Source organism: Somniosus microcephalus, chromosome 21, assembly GCF_052327205.1.
Source record: "Somniosus microcephalus isolate GS21.2 chromosome 21, FLI_Smic_1.0, whole genome shotgun sequence".
Lineage (NCBI taxonomy): Eukaryota > Metazoa > Chordata > Chondrichthyes > Squaliformes > Somniosidae > Somniosus > Somniosus microcephalus.
This window is the reverse complement of record NC_141007.1, coordinates 77,568,538-77,581,251: the sequence shown is the minus strand read 5'-3', so window position 1 is coordinate 77,581,251 and position 12,714 is coordinate 77,568,538. Positions and strand designations below refer to the sequence as shown.

Genomic DNA, 12,714 nt, shown 5'->3' with positions numbered 1-12,714 from the left:
GAGACCGCACCTGGAATACTGCGTACAATTTTGGTGTCCATACTTAAGAAAAGACATACTTGCTCTCGAGTCAGTACAAAGAAGGTTCATTCGGTTAATCCCGGGGATGAGGGGATGGACATACGAGGAGAGGTTGAGTAGATTGGGACTCTACTCATTGGAGTTCAGAAGAATGAGAGGCGATCTTATTGAAACATATAAGATTGTGAAGGGGTTGGATCGGGTGGATGTGGGGAGGATGTTCCCGATGATGGGTGAAACTAGAACTAGGGGGCATAGTCTTAGAATAAGGGGCTGCTCTTTCAAAACTGAGATGAGGAGGAACTACTTCACTCAGAGGGTGGTAAGTCCATGGAATATGCTGCCCCAAAAAGCTGTAGAAGCTACATCATTACATAAATTTAAAACAGAAATAGACAGTTTCCTAGAAGTAAAGGGAATTGAGGGTTACGGGGAGCGGGCAGGAATTTGGACATGAGTCTAGGTTCGGATCGGTCATGGCCCTGTGGGTAGCGGAGCGGGCCCAGGGGCCGTGTAGCCTGATCCTGCTCCTATTTCTTATGTTCTTATGTACTGGACACTAAGAGGGCAATGGGATTAGGAAATAAAGAGATAATTACAATAGTCTGGCTCTGGTGTTGGATCACAAGGGCAGGATTTAAATTTGGCAGAAAGTAAAGTACTACGGATGCTGAAAAACCCCAGAAAACACAGAAACACACAGCTGGTGCGGAGAGAGGAACGGAGAGCCAGTGCGGAGAGAGGAACGGAGAGCCAGTGCGGAGAGAGGAACGGAGAGCCAGTGCGGAGAGAGGAACGGAGAGCCAGTGCGGAGAGAGGAACGGAGAGCCAGTGCGGAGAGAGGAACGGAGAGCCAGTGCGGAGAGAGGGACGGAGAGCCAGTGCGGAGAGAGGGACGGAGAGCCAGTGCGGAGAGAGGGACGGAGAGCCAGTGCGGAGAGAGGGACGGAGAGCCAGTGCGGAGAGAGGGACGGAGAGCCAGTGCGGAGAGAGGGACGGAGAGCCAGTGCGGAGAGAGGGACGGAGAGCCAGTGCGGAGAGAGGGACGGAGAGCCAGTGCGGAGAGAGGGACGGAGAGCCAGTGCGGAGAGAGGGACGGAGAGCCAGTGCGGAGAGAGGGACGGAGAGCCAGTGCGGAGAGAGGGACGGAGAGCCAGTGCGGAGAGAGGGACGGAGAGCCAGTGCGGAGAGAGGGACGGAGAGCCAGTGCGGAGAGAGGGACGGAGAGCCAGTGCGGAGAGAGGGACGGAGAGCCAGTGCGGAGAGAGGGACGGAGAGCCAGTGCGGAGAGAGGGACGGAGAGCCAGTGCGGAGAGAGGGACGGAGAGCCAGTGCGGAGAGAGGGACGGAGAGCCAGTGCGGAGAGAGGGACGGAGAGCCAGTGCGGAGAGAGGGACGGAGAGGGGGACGGAGAGCCAGTGCGGAGAGGGGGACGGAGAGCCAGTGCGGAGAGGGGGACGGAGAGCCAGTGCGGAGAGGGGGACGGAGAGCCAGTGCGGAGAGGGGGACGGAGAGCCAGTGCGGAGAGGGGGACGGCGAGCCAGTGCGGAGAGGGGGACGGCGAGCCAGTGCGGAGAGGGGGACGGCGAGCCAGTGCGGAGAGGGGGACGGCGAGCCAGTGCGGAGAGGGGGACGGCGAGCCAGTGCGGAGAGGGGGACGGCGAGCCAGTGCGGAGAGGGGGACGGCGAGCCAGTGCGGAGAGGGGGACGGCGAGCCAGTGCGGAGAGGGGGACGGCGAGCCAGTGCGGAGAGGGGGACGGCGAGCCAGTGCGGAGAGGGGGACGGCGAGCCAGTGCGGAGAGGGGGACGGCGAGCCAGTGCGGAGAGGGGGACGGCGAGCCAGTGCGGAGAGGGGGACGGCGAGCCAGTGCGGAGAGGGGGACGGCGCGCCAGTGCGGAGAGGGGGACGGCGCGCCAGTGCGGAGAGGGGGACGGCGCGCCAGTGCGGAGAGGGGGACGGCGCGCCAGTGCGGAGAGGGGGACGGCGAGCCAGTGCGGAGAGGGGGACGGCGAGCCAGTGCGGAGAGGGGGACGGCGAGCCAGTGCGGAGAGGGGGACGGCGAGCCAGTGCGGAGAGGGGGACGGCGAGCCAGTGCGGAGAGGGGGACGGCGAGCCAGTGCGGAGAGGGGGACGGCGAGCCAGTGCGGAGAGGGGGACGGCGAGCCAGTGCGGAGAGGGGGACGGCGAGCCAGTGCGGAGAGGGGGACGGCGAGCCAGTGCGGAGAGGGGGACGGCGAGCCAGTGCGGAGAGGGGGACGGCGAGCCAGTGCGGAGAGGGGGACGGCGAGCCAGTGCGGAGAGGGGGACGGCGAGCCAGTGCGGAGAGGGGGACGGCGAGCCAGTGCGGAGAGGGGGACGGCGAGCCAGTGCGGAGAGGGGAATGTCGGGTTAACGTTCCAATTCGATGACCTTTTATCAGACGACAGGTTATCGAGCTGAAACGTTAACTCCTGTTTCTCTCTCCACAGATGCTGCCTGACCGGCTGATTGATTGAAACTTGACTCGTGTGCAAGGACAGCAGACTCTGCAGGGACCTTCCTTCTGAGTGTGCGGGCACCTTTCTAGCTTCAAAGATCACCAGATGCTTTCCCCCTCAAATTAAAAACTTACTTGAAAGCAAGACTTGCATTTTCTACAGCACCTTTCACAACCTCAGGATGTCCCAAAGTGCTATACAGCCAATGAAGTACTTTTTGAAGTGTAGTCACTTTTGTAATGTAGGAAACGTGGCAGCTAGTTTGCACACAGCAAGATCCCACAAACAGCAATGTGATAATGACCGGATAATCTGTTTTAGTGATGTTGGTTGAGGGATAAATATTGGCCCCAGGACACTGAGGAGAACTCCCCTGCTCCTCTTCGAAATAGTGTCGTGGATGTTTTACGTCCACCCAAGAGGGCAGACGGGGCCTCGGCTTAATGTCTCATCTGAAAGACGGCACCTCCAACAGTGCGGCACACCCTCAGTGCTGCACTGGTGTGTCAGCCTAGATTATGTGCTCAAGTCTCTGGAGTGGGACTTGAACCCATGACCTTCTGACTCAGGTGAGACAACCCCCCCCCCCCTTGCCTGTGTGTCATCAACTAGTCCCACTTGAGGCTGTTGGTGAGCCCGTGCCACCTCTACCCTGAGCACAGCTGAAGGAACTGCATGCGTGGATTCCAGGGCAGAGCCTGACCCCGTGGCGAGTGGACTATTTGTATACGGCAGATTACAAGCACCAATATTATCCTGCAGAATACTGAGCCCCCAGAGAGCGAATACTTTTAAAACAGGAATTTAAAAACATTAAGGGTTTGAAGGCAATCAGAGTTCTTTTTGCCCTCGAGTCCTATTTAATTCAAGAAGCAGTGTGCGTTTCTAAATCCATGTGTGAGGGAGTATCAGCTGTGAGGGAAGGTTAAACGCTCAGGTTCCACTGCCTGCAGAGATGGTTTAGTGAGGGATTTAAAAAAAAAAATATTAAATAGATGGGTTAAGATTAGGTAAATCCTGAGTGTTACTTTGAAGTCAGGTGGCAGAGCAGGATCAGAGCTCATAAATATAAACAAATGTAACGGAAATTCAGAACAGACCCCAGGAGGCACTGCCTTGCATGAAGGCCAGTGAGTATTGGCGGTACTGGGCCAGTGAGTATTGGCGGTACTGGGCCAGTGAGTATTAGCGGTACTGGGCCAGTGAGTATTGGCGGTACTGGGCCAGTGAGTATTGGCGGTACTGAGCCAGGCTGACAGTGGAGGCACTGACTAGGGACACAATTGGATGCTGGCCTGGAGAGCTGGAGCAGGCAGACAAGCTCCAGCCGCCCGATAGCGTTCCCCTCCCAAACTTTGGCGGTGTTCCGCAGGATTAATGGAATCCAGTTTATTGGTTGCTGACTTCTGTTTTCTGCGTTACAGAGTGGATATGACTCATCGTTTCCGGAAAAATCTACTGAAAAGCACCGCGGAGAAGACGCTCGGTGTGGCGAAGCTGCAGCAGAGACTGAAGGAGCAGTACGTACAAGCAGGGCAGATGGGCCTCGGTCTAACATCTCATCTTAAAGCTGGCACCTCTGACAGTGCGGCACTGCCTCAGCACTGCACTGATGTCAGCCTAGGTTTTGTGTTCAAGTACCTGGAGTGGGGCTCGAACCCATGACCTTCTGACTCACAGAACAGAACCAGAGTACTTGGGAGCAGAGGGAAAATAACTAACAGAGAATGGGAGGGGGAAAACTCCTGTAGGTTTTTGTGCGATCATTAGAAGGTCAGCCATGCTTGGTCCCACGTGGCAGAGTTCCTCAAGTCTGCTCTGGTGCAGTGAGGCATTAACTAACTGGGGGAGAAAAACATGGGGGTAGAAACCAGCGTGATCCCCGGGTCACTGCCTGCTTCCCAGATACCAACTCGCAGCTAAATTGGCAGCAAGGTTGAGGCCCGCTCTCGGTTGCAGGATGTGTCGGAATGGGTTGGAAAACAGAGAGCAAGTTTCCTGCTTACCGTCTCTTGTGAAATCATACAGGGGAGTATGAGGAACATGTTTACAATTTCACTACGAGGAGAGAAGTCGTTCCTTGTTAAAATTGTCGAAGTGAAAATGTAAAGTCCATGTTGGCAAATTGCTGAACTGTGGGTGTAATTTGGTGTTTCAGCAGAGTAGGTGGTGCGAGAGGCACTGTGTACTGGCGACTAACCACCACGCAGGAGATTGACACTGTTTCTGAATCTCCCCGCGTGTTACTGGGCAGTCACTTACCCTGTGGGTGGGCGCATCGCAAAGGGGGTCACTTCCCCACACTTCTCCAGTGAAAGGGGTTTAATTCCAATATACATTCATCTATAGATTCCAGAGCGCAATGGGAGGAACACCATCCTGGGCAGAGCACAAGGATAAAAAGAGAAGAAAGGACAAGAAAGACTCGGATGACGGTAACTCATTATCACCTGGACACACACTGACTGTTTGTAAAGCAGTTACACAGAGGCAACAAACTTTATCTGGAGAATAACCGATCCCCGGGAGTGAGCTACAGGCTGGAATCTAATCGAGGGGTTCGGGAGGGTTTATATATAGAATAACAGATACCCGGGAGTGAGTTACAGGCTGGAATCTAATCGAGGGGTTCGGGGGGTTTATATATAGAATAACAGATACCCGGGAGTGAGTTACAGGCTGGAATCTAATCGAGGGGTTCGGGGGGTTTATATATAGAATAACAGATCCCCGGGAGTGAGTTACAGGCTGGAATCTAATCGAGGGGTTTATATATAGAATAACAGATCCCCGGGAGTGAGTTACAGGCTGGAATCTAATCGAGGGGTTCGGGGGTTTATATATAGAATAACAGATCCCCGGGAGTGAGTTACAGGCTGGAATCTAATCGAGGGGTTCGGGGGTTTATATATAGAATAACAGATACCCGGGAGTGAGTTACAGGCTGGAATCTAATCGAGGGGTTCGGGGGGTTTATATATAGAATAACAGATACCCGGGAGTGAGTTACAGGCTGGAATCTAATCGAGGGGTTCGGGGGGTTTATATATAGAATAACAGATACCCGGGAGTGAGTTACAGGCTGGAATCTAATCGAGGGGTTCGGGGGGTTTATATATAGAATAACAGATCCCCGGGAGTGAGTTACAGGCTGGAATCTAATCGAGGCGTTCGGGGGGGTTTATATATAGAATAACATACCCGGGAGTGAGTTACAGGCTGGAATCTAATCGAGGGGTTCGGGGGGTTTATATATAGAATAACAGATACCCAGGAGTGAGTTACAGGCTGGAATCTAATCGAGGGGTTCGGGGAGTTTATATATAGAATAACAGATACCCGGGAGTGAGTTACAGGCTGGAATCTAATCGAGGGGTTCGGGGGGTTTATATATAGAATAACAGATACCCGGGAGTGAGTTACAGGCTGGAATCTAATCGAGGGGTTCGGGGGGGTTTATATATAGAATAACAGATACCCGGGAGTGAGTTACAGGCTGGAATCTAATCGAGGGGTTCGGGGGGGTTTATATATAGAATAACAGATACCCGGGAGTGAGTTACAGGCTGGAATCTAATCGAGGATTCTGTCTGACATCCTAAAGCACAAGAATGAAGCGCGATTAAAATACTTAGGTATTGATTAGAGTGCAGTCCTCTTAAATGTTTGTAAGAAGGGCATTGCTTTGTAGATTTTGTGCGTGTACCTAATGAATTGTATGTCTTTATCTGTTACGGTAGAAACTGATGAAGATGAGGATTTATTGCGGAAAACCGGCAATTTTGTGTCGAGCTCTGACGCCCTTCCCAAAGGCTTGTTGCAGGTGAGGGTGCTCAGTGAGCGGCTGCGCTGAAAATGTCAGCTACAGTTGGCACGGTGCAACGGGTGTGTCAGTTTGTGTGTGAGGGAGAGAAATGTTAACCCGCGTGTGTTCTGTTTGAGTGTGGGACTGATGCCCGTTTCTGAACAGCCAGGATTTGGGGCAACGTAGTGCTCGCTTCACACTGGCTCCCGTTTTCTCATACAGCTAGGGAAGGGCGCAGCTCTCGGTCTCGGCTGACCCAGTGCAAGGGTACAATAGGGAGGAGAGTGGAAAGGGAGATGTATTTATCCTGGTTATACAGAGCGGATAGTGTGTCATGGGCTCCCCCATTCATGGTCTGGTAGAGCGTGTGGGTGTCGGTGAGCATGGGATTAGACTGGGCCATTGTCGGTGCTTACACTTGAAGAACAGCCATTTGGAGGAGGTGTTGGAGGGCTCGCTCTCACCTCTGGGACGATATGAGGCATCGCCTTTACCAGTGGAGGAGCCCTTGCTCTGCCGAATGGCTGCCCCGTTCACCCTCCTACCAGCAATCACTGCCCTTCAAATTCACTGTCCGTGAGAGATGTGACGAAGCCCTGTATAAACCAATCTTAGGACACTAAATCAGGAGAGAAAAATGCCCCATTTTGCACAGTTGTGCTAATGGTCAGATAACTCCACTTCAGTCTGTTACTGCTGTCCAATTGGAGGAGCTGTTTTTGCAACAACCCCTAACCCTGACAGTTTGTATTTTAATAGTAGAGATACTTTCTTTAGAAATGAGGTACTGTCGAATCATAGAATGATACAGCGCAGAAGGAGGCCATTCGGCCCATTGTGCCTGTGCCGGCTCCTTGAAAAAACTATCCAATTAGCCCCACTCTCCCTTGCTCTTTTCCCATAAGCCTGCAAATTTTCCCTCTTCAAGTATTTATCCACATCCCTTTTGTAAGTTATTCAATTTGTTTCCGCCGCTCTTTCAGTCAGCGCGTTCCAGATCATCATAACTTGCTGTGTTAAACTGTTCTCCTCATCTCGCATCAGATCTCAGGCCGTATCCCAGTTAAGGGCCTCGGATGGTGAGCGATTGGGTAGATTACCCGGGAGTTATTGTAGGCGAATCTTTCTCCCTGTGCTAGGCAGCGGCCCGAGGTGGGAGGGCTGCTCCCAGTCTGTCACCAGCTCTGCTCTGCGTGCGCGTGAGAACAGCCTAGCCTGCCAGCCTCTCTCCCTGTGGAGGGGAACTTTGTCTGGGCTTGTTACCTTTCGCCGAGGATGTTGCTGAGACCGGTAATAACCATCTCATTTCCCCAACTCCACGGCACACTGCACCAGCACTGCCCTCCCAGTCGTGGCTCTCAAGATTCTAAACAAACCGCGGGTTAGGTGGTGGGGTGATGACTCCGTTCAGAAACGTGTATTTAATTAACACAGTTCTTGTTTATTCAAACCTCTGTGGACCTCTTCTGTTGAGTAAACTATCTGGGGAATGACTTCCGCTGCTTGCTGTTTGTAACAGAATCGGGAACCTGTAATGGAGAGAACATAAGAACATAAGAAGTAGGAGCAGGAGTAGGCCATACGGCCCCTCGGGCCTGCTCCACCATTCAATAGGATCATGGCTGATCCGAACCTAGACTCACGTCCACTTCCCTGCCCGCTCCCCGTAACCCCTAATTCCCTTATCAGCTAGGAAACTGTCTATCTCCGTTTTAAATTTATTTAATGTTGCAGCATCCACAGCTCTCTGAGGTAGCAAATTCCATAGATTTACTACCCTCTGAGTGAAGAAGTTTCTCCTCATCTCAGTTTTGAAAGGGCAGCCACTTATTCTAAGATTATGCCCCCTAGTTCTAGTCTCACCCATCAGTGGAAACATCCTCACCGCATCCACCCGATCAAGCCCCCTCACAATCTTATATATTTCGATAAGATCGCCTCTCATTCTTCTGAATTCCAATGAGTAGAGGCCCAACCTACTCAACCTTTCCTCATAAGTCAACCCCCTCATCTCCGGAATCAACCGAGTGAACCTTCTCTGAACTGCCTCGAGAGCAAGTATATATTTTCTTAAATATGGAAACCAAAACTGTACGCAGTATTCCAGGTGTGGCCTCACCAGTACCCTGTATAACTGAAGCAAGACTTCCCTGCTTTTATACTCCATCCCCCTTGCTATAAAAGCCAAGATTCCATTGGCCTTCCTGATCACCTGCATACTAACCTTCTGTGTTTCATGCACCAGGACCCCCAGATCCCTTTGTACTGTAGCACTTTGCAGTTTCTCTCCATTTAGATAATAACTTGCTCTTTGATTTTTTTCTGCCAAAGTGCATAACCTCACACTTTCCAACATTATATTCCATCTGCCAAATTTCTGCCCACTCACTTAGCCCGTCTATGTCCTTTTGCAGGTTTTTTATGTCCTCCTCACTCACTGCTTTCCCTCCCATCTTTGTATCGTCGGCAAACTTGGATACGTTGCACTCGGTCCCTTCCTCCAAATCGTTAATATAGATTGTAAAGAGTTGGGGTCCCAGCACTGACCCCTGCGGAACACCACTCGTCACTGATTGCCAACCCGAGAATGAACCATTTATCCCAACTCTCTGTTTTCTGTTAGATAGCCAATCTTCCACCCATGCCAGTATATTACCCCCAATCCTGTGATTTTTTATCTTGTGCAGTAATCTTTTGTGTGGCATCTTGTCAAATGCCTTTTGGAAGTCCAAATACACTACATTCACTGGTTCCCCTTTATCCACCCTGTTTGTTACGTCCTCAAAGAATTCGAGCAAATTTGTCAAACATGACTTCCCCTTCATAAAACCATGCTGACTCTGTCCGATTAAATCCAAATGTCCTGTTACTGCTTCCTTAATAATAGACTCCAACATTTTACCAACCACAGATGTTAGGCTAACTGGTCTATAGTTTCCAGCCTTTTGTCTACTTCCCTTTTTAAATAAGGGCGTTACATTAGCAGTTTTCCAATCTGCTGGGTCCGTTCCTGAATCCAGGGAGTTTTGGAAAATTACCACTAATGCATCCGCAATCCCTACCACTACTTCTCTCAAGACCCTAGGATGTAAGCCATCAGGTCCAGGGGATTTATCCGCCTTAAGTCCCATTATCTTACCGAGGAGCACCTCCTTAGTGATTTTAATCGTGTTTAGCTCCTGCCCCCCTATAGCCCCCTGTTTGTCCAGTGTTGGGATATTTTTAGTGTCCTCTACTGTAAAGACTGATACAAAATATTTGTTCAGCGTTTTTGCCATCTCCATGTTCCCCACCACTAATTTCCCAGTCTCGTCCTCTAAGGGACCAACGTTCACTTTAGCCACCCTTTTTCTTTTTGTATAACTAGAAACTCTTGCTATCTGTTTTTATATTTTTTGCTAGTTTACTTTCATAATCTATCTTCCCTTTCTTAATTAATCTTTTAGTTATTGTTTGCTGGCTTTTAAATGCTTCCCCAATCTTCTATCCTCCCACTAGATTTGGCTACTTTATATGCCCTTGTTTTTAGTCGGATACTATCCTTTATTACTTTACTAAGCCACGGATGGCTGTCTTTTCTTTTACGCCCCTTTTTCCTCAGTGGAATATATTTTTCTTGAAAGTTGTGAAATATCTCCTTGAATGTAGACCACTGCTCATGTACCATCTTACACATTTACAGTTTTGTTACACCTTATGCTCCCTCCCACACCCCCTACTGACGAGCAAGATCCCACAAACCGCAAATGAGATAAATGTTCAGTCAGTCTGTTTTTGGCTGAGGGATAAAAGTTGGCCAGGACACGGGGAGACTTTCTGCTCTCCTTTGAATGGTGCCATGGGATCTGTTCACCTGAACAGGCAGACAGGGCCTCGGTTTAACGTCTCATCGACTTGAGCACAGAAATCTAGGCTGGCACTCCAATGCAGTACTGAGGGAGCGCTGCACTGTCGGAGGTGCTGTCAGATCAGACGTTAAACCGAGGCCCCGTCTGCTCTCGTGAATAAGAGCAGGTGAGTTATCCCCGGTGCCCCGGCCAATATTTATCCCTCAATTAACATCGCTAAAACAGATTATCCGGTCATTATCACATTTCTGTTAGTGGGATCTTGCTGTGCGCAAAATGGCTGCCACGTTTCCTACATTACAACAGTGACTACACTACAGCCAATGAAATACTTTTTGAAAAGCTCTTTGCGACATCCGCTGGTTGTGAAAGGCACTACATAAATGAAAGTCTTTCACCTGAAAGATGACACCTCCGACAGTGCAGCGCTCCCTCAGGACGCCCTCTCCGACAGAGCAACACTCCCTCAATACTGCCCCTCCAACAGTGCAGCCCTCCCTCAGTACTGCCCCCCGACAGTGCAGCGCTCCCTCAGTACTGCCCCTCCGACAGTGCAGCGCTCCCTCAGTACTGCCCCTCCGACAGTGCAGCGCTCCCTCAGTACTGCCCCTCCGACAGTGCGGCGCTCCCTCAGTACTGCCCCTCCGACAGTGCAGCGCTCCCTCAGTACTGCCCCTCCGACAGTGCAGCGCTCCCTCAGTACTGCCCCTCCGACAGTGCGGCGCTCCCTCAGTACTGCCCCTCCGACAGTGCAGCGCTCCCTCAGTACTGCCCCTCCGACAGTGCGGCGCTCCCTCAGTACTGCCCCTCTGACAGTGCAGCGCTCCCTCAGTACTGCCGTTCCGACAGTGTGGCGCTCTCTCAGTACAGGCACTGGAGTGTCAGCCTGGGTTTTGTGTGCGGGTACCTGACTGAACTCATAACCTTCTGATACAAAGGTGAGAGCGCTACCACTGAGCCAAGCTGATGTGGGTGAAGCTCTGGACTCGTGGAGTTAAAGACATGTCGTCAAGAAGCCTAGCCAGGTATTCTCATCCTTTTCCATCGAGAGCGGCTCATCCAATGAGACTCACTCCAGGCAGAACTGTTTCCAAAGCACTACTGGCATGTCTGATTAAAAACGCCGGTGAGAGAACAATATGTCACTGATTCCCAAACGTTCGATTGTAAGAATTGTACATAGTTGGGAACAGTGGCATAGTGGTTATGTTACTGGACTAGTAATCTAGAGGTCTGGACTAATATGCCCAGAGACATCCCACCACGGCAGCTGTGGAATTTAAATTCAGTTAATTAAATAAATCTGGAATAAAAAGCTAGTATCAGTAACGGTGACCATGAAACTACCAGAGTGTCGTAAAAACCCAGCTGGTTCACTAATGCCCTTTAGTGAAGGAAACCTGCCGTCCTTACCCGGTCTGGCCTATATGTGACTCCAGACCCACACCAATGTGGTTGACGCCACTGCCCTCTGAAGCCATCTCAGTTGTCAAGAAGGTGGCTCAGCTCAAGGGCAATTAGGGCTGGGTGATAAATGGTGGCCTTGCCAGCGATGCCCACTTCCCCTGAATGAATAAAAAAAAAAAATGGTTCAGTGGGTAATAAACAGTTCTGGGGGCAATTCCTCTCGTGGTCCAGTGTGGGTGTGAGGTGCGACTCTTGGCCAGTGTTGAGTTAGCTAATCTGAGCCAGGGCAGGGGTAAGGGACACTACAGTTGACCTCACTCTCCTGGGTGAGGGAGGGTAGATCAGTAGGAGTTCACTATCCCGTCACTTTCGCTGGGCGGTAAGGGGCTGGGCTGCGCTGCCCTCGCTGTCTTATATCTGGGCTGGGAGATGAAATATGGCTGCTCAAGTGAGCTGCTTGCACCTGTGGGACCACATCTTGACGCAGGCAGGTGCCTTTGGGGGAAAAGGCTGGACAAACCTTAAAGAATTGGCTTGTGTGGGAAAAGTGGTTGCTTTGTTCTGATGGGTTTGATTGCTTCTCAACAGATAAAGAGCTGTATCAATGCCAACCACGCCAGGCCATCAGATGTAAGATTAACAACGACACAGTTCCACCCAGCGGCTCAAGTAATACTGACTGCCGGGTTAGACCTGTCCATCTCGCTCTTCCAGGTATGTTTTCTAGTCCTGTCAGCGCATTGAGTGTCAAAACCACACGTTTCACCCAGTGCCCTCTCTCATTCCAACATGTGTGAGTGTGAGCGGTGGCCCCTGGCCTGTGGTGAAGCCTGTGCGAGTATGACTGACTCAGGCTAACAGCCGACGATGTTCATTCCACTGCAGGTTGATGGAAAGACGAACCCCAAGATTCAGAGTGTCCACCTGGAGCGGTTTCCCGTCTACAAAGCTCGTTTCAGCACAGACGGCGAGCAGGTTATTGCCACGAGCCTCCACAACAAGATGTTCTACGTGTATGATATGATGGCTGGGAAAGTCATTCCTGTCTACAATGTCCAAGGTGAGAACTTCTGCACTTTTAACTATTGTTACCAGACCCCCTGAGCAGTTAGCAAGAATTCTGACAATCTTTAGCATCCTTTTTTTTTGCCGAT

At 51.2% G+C, this 12,714-nt stretch overlaps 1 protein-coding gene across 1 annotated transcript in view; it reads left to right on the top strand.

The window, feature by feature from the left end:
* The window catches only part of utp18 (UTP18 small subunit processome component), a 35,021-nt gene that overhangs the window by 8,716 nt on the left and 13,591 nt on the right, over positions 1-12,714 (top strand). Inside the window, exons 3-7 of the mRNA XM_085963996.1 lie at positions 3,925-4,020; positions 4,850-4,935; positions 6,241-6,323; positions 12,149-12,274; positions 12,446-12,620. Coding sequence (XP_085820122.1) covers positions 3,925-4,020; positions 4,850-4,935; positions 6,241-6,323; positions 12,149-12,274; positions 12,446-12,620 — 566 coding nt within the window. The remainder of the gene's footprint in view (positions 1-3,924; positions 4,021-4,849; positions 4,936-6,240; positions 6,324-12,148; positions 12,275-12,445; positions 12,621-12,714) is intronic.